We start from the raw sequence: 22274 nt of genomic DNA on the forward strand, positions 1-22274 counted from the left end.
GCTTGGAAGAGTGGACCCTCTAGAATTGCACAAGACCAAAACCATACCCCAGTCAACAGGGAGCAAACCATTTCAACAATGGCCTATATTCTGTTGGACCTCAACTGATGGTTAAAAAGCTGGCACATTGAATGGAGTTGATACATTTCTTTTGAGGCATCACTGTAAATGCATATTTTTTCTTTTACATTAAAATTCTATTGATTCCTTAATTATATAAACTTTTTGGATCTATTTCAATAATTTTTGCTCCAATTCCTTTAAAATTCACAACCATGTTTTCTTGTTTTTTTTTTTTATTTGTTTTTTTTTATTTTTATTTTTTTTTCTCTCTCTCTCTTTAAGGGTGAGTGGAAAGAGTCTGGTAAGAAAAAAAAACGTACAAATACTGCTGCCGCTGCTGCGTCTGCTGCTGCCGCTGCTGCTGCTGCTTCCTCAAATCAGAAATCTGAGGCCGTATCCAATCACATTAATGAAAACAGGTCGGACACAAGAGAGCGTAGCAAAGATCGTGAACCCCGTTCAGCCGATAAAGCTGATTATGGACACAGGCGTGGTCGGCGAAGTGGACCCCTTCCTCCCCGTCATGCCCGTGGTAGAGGACGTGACCGAGGGGACTTCAGAGAAAATAAAGAAAATGAAGAAGAAAGTAATGAGGAAGGAGGTGGACGAGATCGCAGTTTTGGAAGAGGACGAGGACGAGGTATCTAGTAATCTTTTTTATTTAAAAAATTTTTTTTTTTTTTTTTTTTTAAGTCTGAAATCTTATTGAAATCTGAATTGCAAAATTTTACAAATGAATGCTTTAAATGTTTTTGAACTTTATTTTAGGTTTGGGCAGAAGAGGACGTGGACCACGGTAAGTAGCAGTGTTTTTCTTTTCTCTAAGTTGAGGCATATATTTACACTAGTGGGGTTACCCGACATTGTCCAGGAAAGTATAACCTATTTCTACTAAAACTTGTATTCCTCTACCTCTCTTTCTCCTCCCTGCCTTCTCATCCCAGTCTATTCCTCTCTAGCTGGGCACATATGCAAATACTTTAAATAATATATTCCTCAAATAATGAATCAACATTTTCCTTCCAATTAGTACATAACACTGTAAAAACTAATCTCGGTGATGAAACCTGGCTCAGAATGTTTTTCTAAATTTTAGATATTATTCATCCAAGGCAACACTGATCAATAATACACCAACTTTGTGGGTGTTTGTCTTGTTTTTTTGTTTTGTTTTTTTTTACTTTTAGCTAAACATGCAAATGCACACACAGACAATTTCGGGACTTTCCTTATCTTGGTTGCTACAATTTTCGGTTTCGTCAATTGTACTTGCTAATTTCCTCAATTATAACTTCCAATATGCAGTATGCTATGCTCAACCTAGCTGATATTATATACATCTATTTCTGAATATATCCCCCTATTTTACCACTCAATACTTTAAAGCCTACAAAAATGTTCCATGTCTGGTGTCTGTTCTGTCACATTTATATACTAATACTGGATTTTATTATTTGTTACCACGCATACTGGATGGTGTCACAATTGGAGAATAGAAGAAGTAGTGGAAAGAGGTGAATTATTTAAATAAGGGGTGCGGTAATAGAGGATAAAAACAAATTATCAAAATATATATTTAATGGATGTTGTCATTGAATTAGCTTTATTTTTAAATTGAAACTTGTTAAAACGTCAGTAACAATTATACAGTATGTGTGTATTATAGCAAATATTGACCCAGTGGGTCACTAGTGATTTACTTCCTCTTTTTCATTGTGCATGGCATTTAGGTTATCACTAACTGGTATATCGACATTGGAACAAAAATCAAAGTTGAATTTTATCCAAAAACCAATTGATTTGATTTTATGCACAGAATTTATTGCAGTTACAGCCCAGAAAAAAGTTAATATAAAAACAAATGTTTTCGTACTGATGTTTTATGGTGCCTTTATTCATGGACTTTCGTTTACGCTTTTCAGAAGCTAAATACCAAATATGCAGAGTCTCTCATGGATTCAGTATTAAATTCATCGGCATTGTCCATTGAGAAATATGCAAGTATACAAAAAGAAGCAACCCAGTTGAACACAAAATTATCATGTTTCCAATTTTGTTTGGTGTTTTGCAATAGCATGTGGCTAGATTTACCTTTTTGAAAAACAAATAATACAAGTTTGATTTCTTTGATTTTATGACTCTTTCGCCTATTTTTCAAACCTTTAATGGCATTTTTGAAGACTAATATTATTTCAGTTTCATTACTTAGATTGTACAAGTTTGATTTTTTTTTTATTATTACCAGAACTTGTCTCCTTTCTTTTTCCCTTCTTACCCACCTCAACTGTATTAAATAGTATTTGTCTGTTCTTGACAGTCTCTTTTTTTTTTTTTTTTTTTTTTTTTTTTTTTTGTCTATATTCCTCTCCTCCATAATATCTATTTCTTGGTCGTTCTTGACATTGAATATTCTGAGGTGCCATTCTGGTATGTTACTTGTTGAGGATGCCATCTTTAGCCTTTGTTGGAAAATATCACGATTTAAACACCGGTTTCTGGTTAGCTATGTAACTAGTTTAAGGATAGGCTTTTGTCTGCCAGCCTAGTAACTCCTTCCTTCTCTATTGGTCTCTTGAAGGGCTTATCTCATTAGTTAGCCTGTTTGGAATCCAAGGAATTAAATGCTGGTAGTGGTCTTTTTCAGGCTTTATTTGCTTGAAGTGATTCTACCTTTTTATCTCGTTTTTATTTTATCATGCCTTCTACAGATCTACACAACAAGCACCTTAATAGAGAAGGAGAGGAAATAGAACATGATTCAGGGACAGAAGTGAGGAGAAAAAGACGGGGTCTTCAATCAGTGTAGTGTCTGCTCTGATGCTACATTTCCTCTTTTCTGTCCTGTCAGTGGGGGAAAAATCCTTCATGACTGAGAAATTTAAATTTTTGTTCCTATTCAGAGTGCCCCTATATGGGAGCTAGATTTTTCCACATTAAAAACCGACCTTGTTTAACTGTCCTCGTTGGGAGTCAAATAAACAGGAACAAGCATCTTACTATTTCTTATAACATCAGAGGTCTCAGGTCAAACTTTTATGATGTTCAGTCTTTTGCACAATAATTCTCACATTCTTGCTCTTTGTGAGACAAATTTAGCTTCTTCTATTGATATCAATGATCTATATATGGAAGGTTATTTGCATCTTGTCTGTTTAGACTCTTCTATGCATTTGAATGCTTTGGCTATTTTTTGTTTTGCAAGGATTTCCCTCATCGTATATGTCCCCAGTCTTGAATCTCATGGAGGTCTTTTTCTGTTTGAGGTTGTCTTTGCTGTGCCCCACTTATTTGTAATTTTTATACCGTTCCCCTTCTGACAGTGACTGCTCTGTTGATGATGCTACATCCAACAGTATTGATGATGCATTACAACTTTATCCGTGAAGCTCTACTTTGTCTTCAGTGACATTAATGCTCGCCATTGGAGGTGAAATCTGTCTTAATTTTTCTCTGTACTAATTTTTCTGTCTCCTGGCTTGTCCCAAATCGTCACCTTACCTACACCTTTTCCTGATAACGACCTTCATCCACCATCTTTACTTTATCTTTTTCTCACTTGTTCTTGAATCATGTTCTATTTCCTCTTCTCCATTGGGTTCTTCTGATGACGCTGTTGTTAACGTTGAGATTGATTTTTCTGTTAAGTCTTCAATTGATCATCCCTCTCATAGAAAGACAGGAGGGCTGATTGGGATGGGCTTTGCAGCTTCCTATGTGGCATTCCATGGGGTCTTATTTTTGGTATGTCCCCAAATGCAAAGGAGGTTACTGGCTAGCTTCTTGTTGGAATTAACACCTTATTCCTCATTGTCAGTTTCAAGTCAAACCTCATTCTCCTTTCTGCTTTTCATTTGTTTGTACTTCTGCCATTGCCCATCATAATCATTACTTCAATCAGTATCATCGGTTGGGATGGTTCTGAGGCTTCTAAGACAATCCTATAGAAGAACTAGCAATGCCTGCAAGAGAGCAATTTCAGGGGTTAAGTCTAGCTATTCTCAAAGGATTCATAGCTCTCATCTCAAATAATGGAATCGTGGTGGATGAGCAGCTCCTGGACCCAAGTGGCCATGCAACACTCCACTTTGGCCCTTACTTCGGCTAGACGAGCGGTCAGGGAGACCTAACCCGACCAGTCAGCTAGTCATGACAAGCCCTAATAACAGAAAATTATCACAAAAAAAAAAATGCAAGACATCGCACATATACAAAAACAAGTGAAATATGCATGGTCCCCTGTGAGTGCACAGTGAACGAGGCATAAAAAATAAAAATGACTACGTTCAGCAGCAGCCCCACACTATTTGGCCCAAAAGTTCCCAGGGGACGTCAAATCCTGGTGAAAATGAACAACCGGTGTAGTTTTAGGCCTTAACATATGTAAATTTGAGTTCTGCACCATGCAAAAAAAGAAATGACTAAGTCCATCATTTGCGCCCAAATTTAGCTCCAAAAGTCCCCAAGACCTTAACATATTTAAATTTGAGTTCAGCACCATGCAAAACTGCTAAATAGCCATACACAGAAAATGTTGGACATTTATGGTAAAATAGTCCCAAAAATGGAGTGTTTTTATTAGCCCTAAAAGGGCCTCTGGGGCACACCCAAGAGTTATAGACAAACAAAATTATATAGAAATTAGTTAGTTACAAGTTTTCAAAAAAAATTTGTAGAAATCCAAGACATGTATTTTTAATAAGCACAAAAATGTCAATTTTAGCCATTTTAACCTGAAAGGCATCCCTATGGGGGCAACTGGGATTTTCCCAGAAAATCCGTGCTGTTAACTTTTTTATTCCTATCATGTTTAATGTTTGTAAAAAAAATTTTTAAATTCCAAAGCGTAGTTATTGAGAAAAGTGCGGACAGACAAACCAATAGACAAGGGTGAATTTACAGGTCCACCCTCCTTTTATTGGGGGATCAAAAAGGAAAACACTGATATTAGAAAGCGATGGCAAGGGCTAATCAGATGTTGAAACCAGATGCTACCGACAACAAACCCTTATTATACCTTGCTGGGGCCAAGGAAATAAGGAAATTGTTACAAGCAACTACACTCACTGTTTGAGTATATCATCTTTGTATCCGTGAAATGCTTGGGTGAATGGATTCCTCCCAACTATCTCCCAATATAGGGCTCAGAGGAGGGTGGGTAGGAAGGATGATGAAAGAAAATACTTCATATGGCTTCCAAAAAAATCAAGTCTCCATTCAAATACAGAAAGTGAAAATTAAAATACAAACTTTCCTGAGTATATAATCTTAAAATCACAAGACAATACACAAATAATCAAAATGTCTCAATTCCTAATCAAAAAATGGAACCCTAAATACATACTAAAAATAGTGCTGAAAAAGTTTTAACATGGACAAAGTTCCATGATATAAACATCAAAATTACTCTCACAAAACCCTCAACACCTTAAGAGTCATCAAATGTCCAAAATTAAAACAAGTGCTTTTTAGAAAAAATAAAAACAAACCTAAAAAATCAAAGTTATGGCCACCAAAAGAATTACAATAAACACAAACATTATTCTTCAATGCTCCCACTCCACCAACTGAAATCAAAATTGGATATATTAACATTAAAGTAGAAACATATCCCCCAGACCACTTCGCTGCCTAAACTGCCCAAAAAAAGAATACTGCACACGGAAAACGGTATGCCCAAAATGTAGCAGTAATGAACACCAGGAAACAGAATGCAAAAGAAACATAAAATGCCCAAACTGGTGAAAACCATCCAGCATACTCACCCCTTTACCAAAACTGAATCCCCCCCCCCCCAAAAAAAAAGAATAAATGAATTAAAATATACAAAAAACATAAGCTTTACTGAAGCCAGAAAGATTGAATGAACCTCCACAACAGAACCAACTAGACTGTTTGCAAATGTAACCAAAAACAACAGAAACCCTAGAACTAAAGGGAATCAACATTCTAATAAAGACACTTCAAGGTCTAGTTGAAACATTGAGGGCTGCCTTACGGCAACTACTGTCAACTGGAGCTGTACTTGAAAATAACTCCCGAACAGCCGTAAGTAAAATTCCACCAAACCTCAAAAACCAAATTCAACTTTCAAATAAAATGCCCACAGAAACTAACAATATCCCAAAACCAAATGAAAAAATCAAATCTCTTGCCAACCAAACAGAAAATAAATGAAAAAGACAAACAAGAACTACAGACTAGAATATATTTAAAATATTGGAAAGAATGGAAATAGTTAACAGAACCTTTAACCCTCCATAATCAAATAATAGAAAAAATCAGACTAGCCATGCAAAACCCCCTGAATAAGATGGCATTTGAAAAAACACTATTCGTTGATGACTTCTCTATAACATGCTCATCACCAAACATGCCAACTATCGAAAGACAAATGCAACATTGTCTCAACAAAATAGACCATCAGATTAATCAAAATAAATTTAAAATATCCAAAAGCAAAACCACATGTTTCCACTTTCATAGGAAACAAAAATAGCACCTTGACCCACAGCTCAAACTAGATGGACAATTAATACCAGTAGTACAACATACCCAATTTGTAGGAATCATTTTTGATAATAAACTGAACTTCAAGCAGCACATTAACAACTTAAAACATAAATGCTTAAAAGCAATAAACATCTTAAAAATAATATCCAAACTAGACTGGAGAGCAAATCGGGCTACAATGCTCAAAATATACCACTTGCATATCAGATCTATACCGGACTGGTTGTGCCATGTACAGCTCCACTCGCAACTCCTACAAAAAAAAAAAAAAAAAAAAATATTAACTATACAGAATCAAAGTTTGAGCCTCAGCCTGGGAGCTTATCAAACCTCACCAAGGAAAGCCTGCGTGTAGAAGCCACGAATCACCCCTACACTTAAGATGGGAAAAACTAGTGTTGCAATACGCAATAAAACTGCAAAGCAATCCTGAAAACCCAACATATGAAACTACCTTCAACCTACAATTTACCAACTTTTATTTAGGGAAGCCAAAAAGCATACCTATTTTTGGACACAAAGAAATAATACTACAAATTAATGAAGAACCAGACGACATAATTACACAAAAAAATAAATGACCAACCACCCTGGACATTAAACAAACCAAAAATTGGCCTAACACTCACTAAATATAAGAAAAACATTACAAACAATTTAACAAACAGAATCAACTTTGAAGAACTCTGAAAAATATACAGAATATAAAGAAATATACACCGATGGGTCGAAAACCATGAATGGAACAGGTGCAGCATATACAGAAAGGGCCGATTAACTGGCTAGAAAACCCACAAAACACCAAATCATAAAGAAAATTAAAATTCCACAAACAGACCTGAAAAAAAATTAATGAACATCTGGAAAACATACTTGGCCTTTGGGACAAGATCACAGTGTAGTATCTGTTCTTCAGATGCTGCACTTCAATTTCTTGTTCTGTCAGTGGAGGAGAAATCCTTCACGACTGAGACAAATTTTTATTTTTGTTCCTTTTCTCCACGTTAAAAAACGACCCTGGTGTCTACTGTCCCGTGGGGAGGCATTGTAAATAGGAACATCTGGAAAACAGGTGGCAAGAAGAGTGGAATAGGTGCACAGAAAACAAACTGCATGAACATCAGCCTAAAATGAAAAACAAAAAGCCTTGAAGGGAAGAAGGGAGGGGATTGTACTGAACTAAATACGAATTGGACACAAAACTAACTGATTCTTACCTAATCAAAGCGGAAGAAGCAGCAAACTGCACACTCTGCAACCAACAAGTAACAATCTAACATTTACTGACAAAGTGTAGAAGACACAAACACATCCAGAAGAAATATTTTGGAACAGCAAGTATTAGAAAAAGTATTCCAAGAAGTGGAGCCTCAACAAATTTTTAAGTACTTAAAAGAAATAAATTCATTTAAACTCCTGTAAACTAATCTAGTAACATTTTACTCTAGAAAAACAAACTCTTTACATTTGAAAACAAACTTTTCGGAATATTTAAAGTCTCTTGCTTCTAAAGATAAACTTTTTAAGAAATTTAAAATTTTCTATGTCTAAACCTTTTCTTGGCATTAAATAACCTAGAGAGGTTGAAATGCTGTTAAGCAAACATGCTCGCTCATCTCAAAAGTTCTATAGATTTTTGGAAAATCTCTGATAATGTTAATATTGGCAAGTTCTCTATTTTTTTCTCTTTTTAATGGTCTTCAGCTCATTTCATCATCCTTTTCTTCATCTTTTTGCTGACAATTCTTCTATTGACGATTCTGGGACTGTTCTTCCGAATTTTCCTTTGAAAACTGATCACTCTTGATTCTATAATTATCACTCCAAAGATGGTTGCTAGAATTCTTGCTGGTCTTCATTTGATTCTTGTTCTCAAACGCTGTGTACCTGAACTTTTATTCGCTTGAAATTATTCAATCTGTTTGTCTCGGTCCTGTTACCCTTGTTGGAAGGAGTCCTCTGTTGTCCCTATCTTTAAAAATGCTGGTGAGCGATCTGATTCAACTAAATATCCTCCTTTTGGTCTTTCTGTTATTAGCAAAGTTTTTGAGAGGTTGGTCAACAGCAGGCTTGTTCATTTTTCTGGAAAGTCTAGGCCTCTTTAGTGATGGCGTTTGTGGTTTTTGTTGATCTATTGTAACTGAACGGATCTCTCAGTTTATGGATAATTCAGGCGATTAGGGTCATTGTGCTTGGCATTTCAATGGCGTCTGACAGGATATGATGTCCTAATCTACATAAACTTTGAGGCTATGGTATTGGTGGTAAAGTCCTGACAGTGTTAGGTCTTTTCTTTCTGATCGAAACTTGTAAGTAGCTCTTAAAGTATTTTCTTTTCCTTTCAATGCCAGTGTTCTTCAGGGCTCTATTCTAGGTCCAACATTGTTTCTTTATATAAATGACCTTCCAGAGAATATTATTCAGAAAATTACTATTTATGCTGATGACACCACTCTATTCTGGTATTGCTTTTCGCCTATCTTTCGCGAATCAGTTGAAATATGCAGTTGAGCTAGAAGTTGATTTGGACTTTATTATGGATTGGAGTAGGAAATGGCCTGTTTCATTTAATCCTGTTATGACTCTGCTATTGTTCTTCAATTGCAGGAGTGTCCCTTTTCTTCCTGAGAGTCTTATAGTTTTGCTCTTGATAAGAAATCGACTAAAACTTTGTCTTTCTAATTAAAATCTTCTCTTGGAGTTCATGTATTAAATCCATTGCTCTTTCTATTAAATCCATTGCTCTCTCTGCTTCTTATAAAATCAGTTCTCTCTATCGCTCTAAACACTTCCTCACACCTTAGACTATTTTCTATCTCTACAAATCTACTATAAGACCATGTATGAAGTATTGTCGTTATATTTTTGTTAGTGAATGTCTCATTTTGATAAATTGCAGAAATGTATCTAATTTGATTGGCCTCACACTTTCTTCAGTGCAACCTCTCTCACAGACATATTCTAATCTCAGCCTTTTCTACAAATATTATTATGGCATGTGTTCCTCGGAATTATCTTCATTTATTTCTTGCTCCCTTTGTTCCAGCTCATTTGACTCGTTGGTTTAGAGGTCTCCATCAATTTGTTTTAACTCCTTGTATTTCAGCTCCTATTCCAGTAGCTTCTTTCCAATGACTGCAAGGTTGCGGAACTCTTTCTGTTCACTGTTTTCCTACGACCTGTAGTCTTGATCTTTTCAAGACTAAGGTCAGTAGGCATCACCTGTTTTTGTTAGCTCTTTACATCCAGTGGCTTCATGCCTTGTCTCCTAATTTCTATAAAAGAAATTATAAAGTAACTATTTTTTTTTTGAAAAAGCTTTATTAAAGCTGATATTAAATCATTTTATTTCTAAATGATTTAATATTTTAAGAAAATTAATAAAATTTAAACATGAGAATAAAAATGGTTAAAATTGTTTAAAAGTTAGCAATTGGTATTTAAAAAGTGATACAAAATCACTAACAAATTTGAAATTGGACTGGAAAATACCAGGTGACTGTGCTGGTTTTACTCTTGAAGTTACATACTTCAAATATTATTTGTAAACAAAGTAGTCTCTTATTGTGTACATATGTATTTGTCAAAGGTTACAAACACATTTTCTATTGCAAGTCGAAATTGTTTTCTTTGGAGCTTTATAAAGCTATAGATTAACCGATCATTGTGAATTTTGGAATGCAGCTTTCAGGCATAAAGAGTGCTAATGTTGGTTGTATTTTGTTTTATACAAAGGTGATAGAAGTTTAGAGACCTCCAATGTGCATCACAAATTTACTCCCTCCCCTATATATAAAATGCTATGACTAATCTAATTTAATATAACTTTTTGTGCCATTTAAAAGAAGTTTAAAATAAACTAGTGATATTTTTTTAAATATTTTTCAGCGTACAAAAAGAAAAGTACAAGATTAAAATTGTGTTTACATTATCGATGCCTTAAAACATTCCTAGGTAGTGATCATTTTAAAAACGTAAGCATACGTGTTTAGCAACTCTAGCAAAAATCAACTAATGGTCAGATTTTCATAAAATTTTTGATACTCATTCATTTTTGAATTAACTTATATTTTAAAAGTACTTCTCGTTAAATATATGCGGGGAAATATTTTTCTTATTAGTGTTTCCCCCTGCCCTATATTTCATATTACGAAGACTAAACAAAATAAATTAAAATTGATAAAAATTGCAACATTTTATGAAGCTAAAAAGTATATTTTCATATAAACTCATTTTTTTTATTTTATGTACCTTGAAGTTGTAAATAAAGTTAATAGTGTTCACTTTTAAATAGGTATTTAAAAGGCACAATTGCCAATTTGAAAATTTAAATATATCAGATGTGAATCATTAGACATTAAGCAAAATTCTCTTAAATTTTAGACGCTTTCTAGCAATAAGATTTCTTATTTATGTAAATAGCAATATTTTACCTTTATTTCATATAAGAAATGTTGATAATTGTAAATTTGCTTTCAGAAGTTTTCGCAATCAAAGGTTTGACAAAGGTCCACAAATTGATACATGGACCAACGAGACTGCTGAAAATGCTGAGAAAGAGAGCTCAAGTGAGTATAAATTTTACTCGTTTAGTCAAGTCTACAAAGACTTTTGATTCAATTTGAAGATTTTTCATATCTAAACTTGTTTTTTACGACCAGTTGAATACACCATTTCATTATCTGTTTCTAAATCAGTTGTATTCATTCTCTAACCATTGCAAGATTATTGCTTTCTGAATGTGCCTTTTATTAAAAACTAGCAGGGATACCTGGCGTTGCCCGGTTGAGATGGTGGGAAGTAAATCAAAACAAAATGGAAAATAAAGAATAAGCGAACATAACGCCGTTTAAAATATAACTTTTCTTTTTAATCGGAAAAACAAAAACAGCGAACTTGATACAAAATAAAGAATAAGCAAACGAAAAAGAAATGACAAAATATGCCTGTTTAAATATTAAAACTTTTAAAAAATCGGGGGGGGTGCAGCGAATGTGATGGAAAAAAAAAAAACGAATGTAAAAATTGCACAAATAACCCTGTTTCAATATTAAACCTTCAAAAATAAAAAAAAAAATAAAAAAACTATCTAATATCTAGGCTCGAACATGCAATCTTAAGATAACAACGTTGCCACTATAACGACTAATCTATGATTCTGTGAGTCTTTTTTCTTTTATTATATTTAAACTAATTCAAGAAAGAACTTCTTTTTCGCATGTATGTTTGGCTAAATTGTCATGAAGGAACAATTTTTTGCTACCCCTTCTTACAGAAATGTGCCCAGTTGATGATGACGGAATTAATGTTTTTATCCATTTTTTTTGTTTGTCATCCGAAGGGTCGAGCTTCAAAACGATACCAATCTCATGAAAATCTATTGCCTCTGTTGAAAGTTTTAGGTAGAAATTTTTCCCCTTTATATTATAGACTAGTGGGGTTACCCGGCGTTGCCCGTGTGTTTGGGAGGGGGGGGGGTAGATAAAAAAAATGTTTTGGTAGGCAGGTAGGCTTGAAAACAAATATTAAAAAAAAACGAAGAAAAATAAAACAGCGAAAAAGTTTTGGGAGGTAGACAGGCTCGAACCCGGTGGAGGGGAGGGGGTAGATAAAAAAAAAGGCTCGCATTAAAAAGTTTTGGGAGGGAGGTAGGCTTGAACCGGAAGCCTTGAGGTTAATAGTCTGATGACAATACCATGAGGCCAGGGAGCCAGGGACTTTTGATTAGTCGAAACTAAGTGTTTAAAAGATTGAAGGTGGTTTTTCTAGGTCAATAGCAGCAGCAAACGAATTCAGTGTGAATTTTTTTGTAATTGTAAGACAAAGGTGGCCAAAATAAAATATATTTACTTGAAGACATCCAATATGTTGTCAGGTGGGGAGCAGGCGGACGGAAGAGAGTTCCACAGGCGTGCAGTTCTAAGAAAGAAGCTTTGTTCATGGAATCCTTGTTTTGATTTAGGCACAGATAAAGAGTGGGGGAAATTTTTCACAGTGGATTCAGCTAGACGGGTGTTTTTCGTGAAGTGTGAGATATGATCTGTGTAGCATATAAAAGTTATAAGAATGAGCGAGGAAGCTGAGAAGCACCCCCCCAAAAAATGCACACACATTTTCGCTTTTATGTTGTAGATGTTTTGGTAATGTTCACTGAGAGCTCCCCTCTCTATTGTTGAATTTATTTAAACAAATAATCTTAAGTCAAGTTAGATTGAGGCAGGTCTTTTTGAATAAGCTTCTTTTTTTTTTTAAGTTAACATGATTTTAAAAACAATAAATCACATAATTGTCACAAAAATATTTACATGGTCACAATATTTATAAACTCTGAATTTCAATGGTTTAAAAATTGGAGAGGGGGTTCACAACAAAATTAAAAAACAGTGTTTTTTATTTATGCTGAAAAAATGTAAGAAATGGTGTTTTAAAAATATATAACTACACAAGAGACTAACGCTGCACATCTGCAAAATGTCTAGAACATCTTTCTCTTACTGTTGTATTTTGAATTTGAATAATTCAATTTAAAAAACGTGTCATTATCTTTCATTTGACTTCGTTCACATTTGGATTAATTATCTTATACAAAATAAGTTAAATTTATTAGTTAACAAAAAGTTAATATTTATCTAAAACTGAACAAACATTAAGAGTCAGGGAAGAATAAATTTAACCATTTAAGCAGTCGATTTAAAAATAATGTAAAATGTGTCAATTTATTTTTATCATATTCTGTTTAATCTTTTACAAAAAACAATATTAATCAATGAACATGTTTAAAATTACTAACAACAAATCTAGAAAAATGTTTCTCAAATTTGTTCCAGATGCTCATGATTGACAGTCAAGGGAGGGATGTATCTGAGAGTAAAAAAAAAAAAAAAAAAAAATACCCCCCACCCCAGCCCACCCCCAAGATTAATCTAAAAGATAGAATATTGACAGTTCGGCCAATTATTAATAATTGTCCGAAATGTTGTGAAAACAACTAGAAGATGAGGGTGATAGTTCAAATAATTAATTTAAAAAATGATACAATTTACTCATCTCCAAAATAATTTCAAACTAATTCAATAATATAACAATCGGTACGGACCCGACAATTGGAAGAACAATTGGGTTTATAAGACCAAAAAATCCAACCTTGATTGCCCTTCGAGGCCCGTGGTGCAGTGAATAGAGATGCGGAATATCTACGATTCCAGGTGAGAATTGTCTAGAGATAGCGGTTTCGATCCCACCCAAAGCTGGTCAGAGGATTAGTTGACTAAATCGTGATGAGATGACAACGGCTATTGAAGGCAGCAATTGCTGTAGATATAGTTGGAAAATTCGACATTCTTATCCTATCGCAGTTAACCTGATGAAGGCCAGAGGAATAATTGGACGAAACGTTGTGAAAACAATTAAAAGATGAGGATAATAGTCCAAATAATTAAATAAAAAATTATAGGTTGAATTTGTAAAATTGTTTTTCTTGTAACAAATTTTATAGTGCAAGGTAGGGGGGGGGGTCATCATTGTTAATAATATTCAATGTTTTAATGTCTTTGTGAAAGTTTTGTTTGAATCATCACAGAACTTTAAAACCACACCTACCAATTTTCTGTTTTATGTATTTTTTTATAATCGTGGAAAATGAAAATGTTTTTAAAAATGTCCCTTTGATATTCTATATAATGAAAAGGTGTGTCTATGTAAATATTTAACCGCTGAACACTTAAACTATGGGTTACCTGACACTGGAATTAACAGGAAATGGTAATCCTACACCAAGGATGGTTTATAGCGACTAAAATCTTTGTTTGGATGGATGAATACAGTGTACAGAGAAATATATCAGCAAGTTGAAATGCAAAATATTCATTTCAACTTATCAACATATTCCTATTACTTTTATGTAGGCTTAAATTTATTCATAGTTTGAAATGGCTTAATTTTAAATCTTATCGATCTGTCGATAGCTCAAACAGTTGGGAATGTGGCTGGAACACTAAATGATTTGGTTTTGATTATAGCTGATGGCACCCAAGTTTTTTTTTTTTTTCTATACAGTAGTATATCTTCAGTACATAATATTCAACGAAGAATTGTCTCTATAATAATAAATACAAAATCTGCATGAATTAAAATATATTTTAAGCATATTTTATGATTGTACCAATCCCTAGTCAAATAAATCTCATGGAAAAAAAAATGTTCATTGTAAGTAACTTAATTTTTATGCTTGAGTTTTTGTATATCTACTAGTTTCACATCATAAACATATTGAAAATTTCAGCTTGGAATGATACACTGTCTACAGAAGACTGGAATGATGACAGCTGGACAGGAAGTGTGAGTATAAAATGGTTGTTTATTTTAATTTCTGAAAAGATTTGAATACTTTTTTTCTTAATAAAGTTGTTCAAATATTTTTCTTAATGAGCTTGGCTTTGTCACTTACTAGAAAGCTTATTAATTAACTGACATTGCCAATATTAAAATCTAATTAAAAAAAGTTCCCTTTTCTAATGCTTATTTTTGTTTTGTTTCTATTCTCAGATAATAAACAAAAGGTCCTACTTCTGTAATACCATCGGCTAAAAAGATTTTTAAAGGTTTTCTATTACTGATACACTTATCTTTTCTAATGAAGGCATTTTCTGTAACAGTAGTTGGTATTTATAACTTTTCTTGAGTTTATTTCAAAATACCAAGTTACAATGAATCAATTTATTTCCTGTTTCTATACACAAACATATTTTATCATTTAATATTCTCACAGGAAAATATTCCATTTTAGTACACTGAAAGGTGTCTAATAGAAATTATTTTAATATATTTTATATTAAAATTTAAAAATATGATACTAGGGGCATTTCAGCATATACTTTTAAAAGGATGCAGTAAACTTCCTACCTTGTATATCACTTAAAGACAAATGCATTGTACATAACTGTTATAGTATGTGCAATTTTATCTTAGAACTACTTCAAAAAAAAATTTTTTAATTTAAAAAGAATAAACTCTGCCTTATCTTCTGGGGTCTCACTCTAATAAGCATATGTGGATTCTAAGAAGTCTATATTAAAAATCTATCGGCATGTCTGCATTTTGAATTGCAATGAAATGGCATTATAAAAGTGCAGATTTTTTGGTCTCGATAATTGATCAAACCATTTTAAAATTATACTTCTTGCCCCTCTCTCTCTGACTATAAACACAATCCTCATTTCTCTTTTTAATTAAAAAAAAAAAAAAACAGTATTTGTAATCTTTAGAATAAGTTTTTTGTCTACAAATTTTTGCTGGAAATAATTTGGAATTTTAATTGTAGACAAATGAATCCTGTATTCTGTAGATCCATTATTAAATTACTTTTTATTGTCATTATTATAGTTATATGGATGTTTTTAGGATACACCATGCAAAAAGTTTTTGTTTTTATATAGATCAGTTCTTAAATTTTAAAAAATGTTTGAATTTTGTTTGTACTCGTATAAAAAGAAAAATTGTTAATTTTTCTTACTCTGGTGTGGTTTGTACCTATCTATATAGGTAAAAAATAAATTTTAAACACTTATTTTGCAGTTAATAACTTTTTATTTTATTTTTATTTTTAACTGTTCGCATTTTATGAACAGTGTTTCACTGGGGAAAATATCTTCTAATCCTTTTTTCTCTTTTTGTAATCCCCCTATTTTTTTTTCCTTGCCTCCCCTGGCACTTAACATTCATTCCATTCTAATCATATCAGATGGGAGAAATAAATTAGCTTGAATTGATATTTTGTTTGCTTTCTAGCTGAGGATTTTTATTTATTGCTAGAATCGGCCAAACTGTATTGTGCATCCTTTTCCAAATTTATTTAGGTGTCGTCGTGTCAGTTTGTTGTATTTTTTTGTCAAGTGCACAACAAAAATATAAAAGTGTTAAAAATGCATTTTTTTTATTTGTCAGGGCAAATATAATAATTGTAATACTGTCTAATTTCTTCAGGATTTAAAGAAAAAATATGCCGCAACTTTGTGTGTGAGTGTGTGTGCTTTTATGCAAGAAATTTCATGTTTGTCTTAAACAAAACTGAGAACTTTGCTATAAGTTAAGTGAAAAAAAAAAAATACTTGACATTTTATAGTTCTGAATATTTTGGATGAGTATTGTTCGTATTATTTGGATTTATCAGACTACTGTTCATATCTTTAGTGTTATTTGCATAACATTTTGGTCGATATAACCTCATGGCTGATTGAGCAAGAGCATGTTGACCCATGGGTTGAATGAAGGATTCTATTTGAAATTCCATGTAGATTTCCTGAGTTTGACAAGATAGACCTGAAAGTTGGGGGTTACATCCACCGAAATATACAAATAGCACTCAAGATGAGAACAGTAGCTCAAAGAACTCAAATAATCTGTATTTGACATTAAATATCGATAATCTGCAATAAAAAAGTTTTTAAGTCTAAGATTGAGTAGTTATAGAAGCTTTTTATTTATTTTTTAAACATTTAGTTTTGTTATAAATGGTTAATTCTATACAATCACACAGCCATAAAAAAAATGAGTTATTATTTTTTAAATTGAGCGGTTTTTTTTTAATTTTTGCATTTGGGTTTAAAACTTTTCATATGCAATAAGATTACATATGTAAACTTGCTGTCTCTGTATGAAACCATGCTCACTCATTTGAGTATTTTGTGCTCCCATAGTTTAATCCCATAACACTTGTGTACTATTAACTTTTAAGGGGTGTGTATGTGGAGGAGAGATAAACTTCTATTGCAATGTACAGATATTCTATGAATTTATAAATATTTGGATACTCCTCCTAAAAATTGGCCAAAGAAAAATTTCATACTTGTGTGATTGTATACAGAAGCACCAATTATATTCTTGTTTAGATTGATTCTAAGATATTATCTTTCAGTTTGTATTTTCATGAAACTGGATGCATTTGAATAGTCTCTTGATTTTTTTTTTTTTTATATATATATATATAAACTAATCTTTTCATTGTTTTGTGTTTTGAAATTTTATGAAGTTTTCTTTAAAAAAAAACAAAAGAAAATGTTTTACTGCAGTCAAACCTTTTTATTTTCATAGTTTTCCAATGCCCAATAATTTTGGATTATTGTTGGATTATTAAATATTTTGACTTGAATGTTGCAAATAAAATTTTCATTAATATTTTGTGTTTGTCTGTCTCCTGCTGAGATTACTCATTTTAATGAGTTTCAACTTCTGTCATAAGCAAAATGGCAACAAAAAGGAAGTTGGAAATCATTCTCAAAATATCTAATTTCAGTATAAGATGGAGGAAAAATAGCATGTCAATAGAATCACATTTGGGAAATTTAATTTTAAATAAATTAATATATTTACTTATGTATTAGGACATGTAAAGTTCAAGGGTAAAATCAACTATAAACATCTGTTGCTATCTTGAGATTTTAATTTTGAAAGCAGTTTTATATTTAAGTATTTGATTCAAGAAATTTCAGAGGTTCATTTCTAATTTATTATGCAGTCAATTTTTTCCATTTAAAAAGAAAGGCAAACTATTCAATTATTAAACTTTATTGAAATTAACCTGATAATCTCATTTCTAAATTTTTATCTAATTTGTCTGTTTCTTAGATTAAACTATTAATTTATTGCAAAGGTTTATATGTTCAACATGAAATTATCAGCAAATATCAGTGAAATATTTTATTTTAGACTTTGATTTGATCATTTTTCAAAACTTGGCATTTATTTTGATCTATCAAAAATGAATATACAGGATTAATCAATTAAATTTATAATATGGTTGCATTTTAGAAACTAACATTTATTATTTATGATTTTAGAATGATTGAAAATTTTAAAAACATTTCATTAACCATATAAAGACTAGTGCCTTTGGCCAATCCAAAAAACAAAAAATACTTTCATTCAAAATCATGCCAGATGAGTAATAATGTAAGCTGTCATGACTTTTGCATGCATGTTTTCAGGTCTGCTGTTGTCATTTTTAGATGCTCTAGGTTAAAGGAAATTTGTTTCTTAGTTTCTAGAAAATTGTTTTATTTGAATTTCAGAAAGAAAAACTGAACTAAACATACCATTTTGTTCCTCTTCTAATCATAATTATTTTAAGCACCTAGCTTTAAAGAAAAAAAAAACAATTTTGCTTTTTTTCTGATAGCCTTTTTTTCCATAACACCTGTTCATCAAAAATTTGAAAAAAAAAATGCTGAAATTGAGAAATAAAAACATTTGCTCATAATGTGAGACTTGTCGTATTTGTAATGTTTTGAATGATCTCATGAACTACAATAAAAAAAAAAAAAAAAAAAAAAAAAAAATTCTTTTGGCAAGGTGATGACTGATTTTTAAATTGTGAGATTTGTTATTCCAAACATTTTCTTCAAAATTTAGTTATTTCAAAATTTGACCTACAAGAAAATCTATTCAAATTAATTTTTACATGTTGATATTATACAAGATTTATATTTTCATACTCAATTCTATAAGTTCTATAATTTCTATTCTTATAGCATTTCTTATTTTTTAAATTGAAAACTTGAATAATTAGCTTTTGACTTTATAAACTGAGATGTGTAGAATATAAAATATCTGCAAATATTTATAGAATTGCAGATAACTTAACATAAAATGTTTTTAAGTGTTCAATTTGAAAAATCTTTGCCAAGAGTTTTGTCTGGCAGGTATTGTGGTTTAACATTTCAGTTTAAGTAGGTTTTCTCTTGCATTTTGAGGTTTTTATTGTTTTGTTTTAACTAATCAGATTTTTTAAATTGCAGTTGATCAACCCTTGTTAATTCTTTTAATTTACATGGGGAAAACCATTTTCTATTGCATTTAACATTGTTAGAGTTTTGTGTCATTTGTCCATTTATGTGAATTGTTTCTTACTACTTATGTTAAATCTTTCTTAGTTATTAGATTACAACTTCTAAAATTTGTTGATTTTACTGTGTGTGAGATGTATATTAAACTGTAAGGATAAAAATCTGACTAAGTAAAACTAAAAAGTATTACACAACATTAAATATTGAAACTTATTCCTGGCTGGTAAGGACGGCCTACTGCACATGCTATCACACTTATGTTAATAAACCCTCTATACACAAATAAAACTTGAAATAACATTGTAAAATACATAGAACAAATATTACTGATTAGCAATGGTTTTAAGTGTTTTGACAATTTGGAAGCTACCTTTGTGGTTTAACCCCCACTCTCCTATGTTTTTCAACTAGTAGTAGTAGTTGTGTGTGTGTATAACAGATTATTAGTATTTTGCTGTTTAAATACAATGTATTTACTTTCAGGATGTTCATTAAAATGTTATTTATGATTATCAGATAATTGTGTACACATTAAGTGTTAAAAATTTTGTCCACATTTTCATGAAACTATAATTTAAAAAATGCTAAAATCTTAAATAATCTCTATTTTGTAATTGTTTAATTTCTGAGGGGTTTTTTTTTCCCATACCAAATTCTCTTAAAAAAAAAAAACCCAAAAAACTGTCACCTAAATCTGGTAGAATTAACTGTTATACAAATGTGAAAATTTAAATTTTGTTTGTTTTTTAGCATTTTAAAATTTTTAAACCTTCTATTTTGTTTTTTAGTCTATAAATGCAACAATATTTAGAAAAAAAACTTAAATTTAATTCTATTGAGTAAATGTTGTTTGGTTGTGCTTAATCATGGAGTTGAATGGTTACAAATTGTTTAATGGTTAATTACAGAAATGTGACTTTTTTTTTTTTTTTTTTTTTTTTTTACACTGAAATTTGCCAAATCTTATGAGACTTTATATCACTAATGTAAAATAACAAACGAATTGCCAGTTTTCAAATCCCATTGCTACCACATACACACACTAGCTTTTTAATGTGAGATATATATATATATATATATATATATATATATATGTATATATATATAACTAGCGGGAGGTACCCGGCATTGTCCAGGTGTTTGTAGGCATGTGTATGGAGGGGGGGGGTAAGTAATAACCCTGTTTAAATATAAAAAAGACACTGTTAAAAAAAAGGGGGGGGATACGGAAAAAAATGGCATAAATAAACCTGTTGGATCGAACCTGCAATCTTAAGATAATGCTGTGTGTATAGGGGGCGGGGGTAAACAAATAAGCGAAGTAATAACCCTGTTTGAATTAAAAGAAAAAAAAAAACGTTGCTTGAGTATTTAAAGGTGTAAAAGAAAAAAAAAATAGTTTTGGTCGGGAGGCGGGATTGAACCCAGAAGCCTTGGCGTGGAGGTGGAAACAAAAGCCAACCACTTAACTGTCTCAGCCACGAGTGAGAGTAATTGATTAGCATGTTAAGTTAAGGCTTATAAAGTGAGTGAAAGAGGTTTGATTGACAAGTAGACGCTAAATTAGGTCATCGCGGGAGCGTTACAATGACGTGGCAGTATTTTTAGTTTTCGCTTCCCCAAGATGATGGTGGGGGGGGGGGGGCAGCACCCCATTTAAAGGGGATTGTCCAAATCAAATAGCAATTGTTTGATATAAGGAGAAACTCCACATTGATCAAAAGCTGGTTGCTTTCTGGACGTTTCGGCATGAAAGCCGAGAACACGAACTGTTTGAATTTAGTTTCACCGTATTTATACTAAAAAGCCAAACAAACAGGCGACAGAGCGAAATAGCGTGAATCTTATAAAAGTCGATGTAAATAAATCTAGACGCGACGTGCGTTTGCAAATCGTAGATATTATTTAGACTGTATTTAAAAAGTTCTAAGACATAGAAAGCCTGTCAAAATGCCGGCGAAAAAAGCCTTTGCGAGACATACATAAAATGATCACACTCATTTTACCTTTTATATACATAGATGATTTTTTGAGATCGGACAACACCACTGCCCATACAAACATGAAAACCACATATTGGTGATCCTAGATATTAGTTTTAATCTACTGTGGACTCATAAGTGTAATGTATCCAAACTCCAGATTCAAAACTAGAGTTACCTGTATGTGAAACGAGTACCTTGCCACTTAAATTTGTATGGGCTGCAGCATTTTAATTGAAATATTATATTCAAAGAACATTGTATTCATAATTAGTTTTCCCGATTTCTGTAAATACACGTTTGTGGTATACTATATTTTATCAAACATTTACAAAAAAGGCTTCAACTTCACAATTTTTTTGTCTCTTATCACTTTAATCACAAGTCAAAAGTTACGTAAACCATTTTTTGCATTTAAACATTCATGAAACATGTTGCGACATTTGTTTACTTTTATGAAAATGTTTATATTTGACTAACAAAAAAAGTGACAATATTCACGTATAAGAGAATTATTTAATTCACACCAACTGTTATTGTTCTTAAGTTTATATAAACATTTCTGGCTACATATGTGCATGCATTACTGGAATGAAGTTTTAACCTAATGATGCTGGATTAAACAGCTGAAAGGGGGGAAAAAAATAACGAAATACCAAGATCTTATGTGTGACATGAAAAGAAACCGGAATCTTAGGAAGATCTATCATTCCAGTAATTATAGGAGCAACTGGACTCATGATAAAAATTTTAAAAACTATTTGGCAAATATACCTAGTGAACAAAGTGGGAGAGATTCAAACAATTGCACTCAAAGGGATGGTCAGAATTTAAAAATCTCTTGGATGGAACAGCTTGAAAATTGATTAGAAAAATTTTT

General features: G+C 32.0%; 1 protein-coding gene across 28 annotated transcripts in view; it reads left to right on the forward strand.

Annotated features, from left to right (window-relative positions):
• The window catches only part of LOC145292158 (uncharacterized), a 150914-nt gene that overhangs the window by 59129 nt on the left and 69511 nt on the right, over positions 1 to 22274 (forward strand). For 15 of the 28 annotated variants that reach the window (XM_080138305.1, XM_080138298.1, XM_080138310.1 and 12 more), the window contains exons 5-8: positions 346 to 703; positions 832 to 859; positions 11053 to 11141; positions 14855 to 14910. In XM_080138305.1, coding sequence (XP_079994431.1) covers positions 346 to 703; positions 832 to 859; positions 11053 to 11141; positions 14855 to 14910 — 531 coding nt within the window. The remainder of the gene's footprint in view (positions 1 to 345; positions 704 to 831; positions 860 to 11052; positions 11142 to 14854; positions 14911 to 22274) is intronic. The other 13 variants (XM_080138303.1, XM_080138313.1, XM_080138300.1 and 10 more) reach the window with 1 other exon arrangement.

Source organism: Euprymna scolopes, chromosome 13, assembly GCF_053919585.1.
Source record: "Euprymna scolopes isolate OS-2025 chromosome 13, ASM5391958v1, whole genome shotgun sequence".
Taxonomy (NCBI): Eukaryota; Metazoa; Mollusca; class Cephalopoda; order Sepiida; family Sepiolidae; genus Euprymna; species Euprymna scolopes.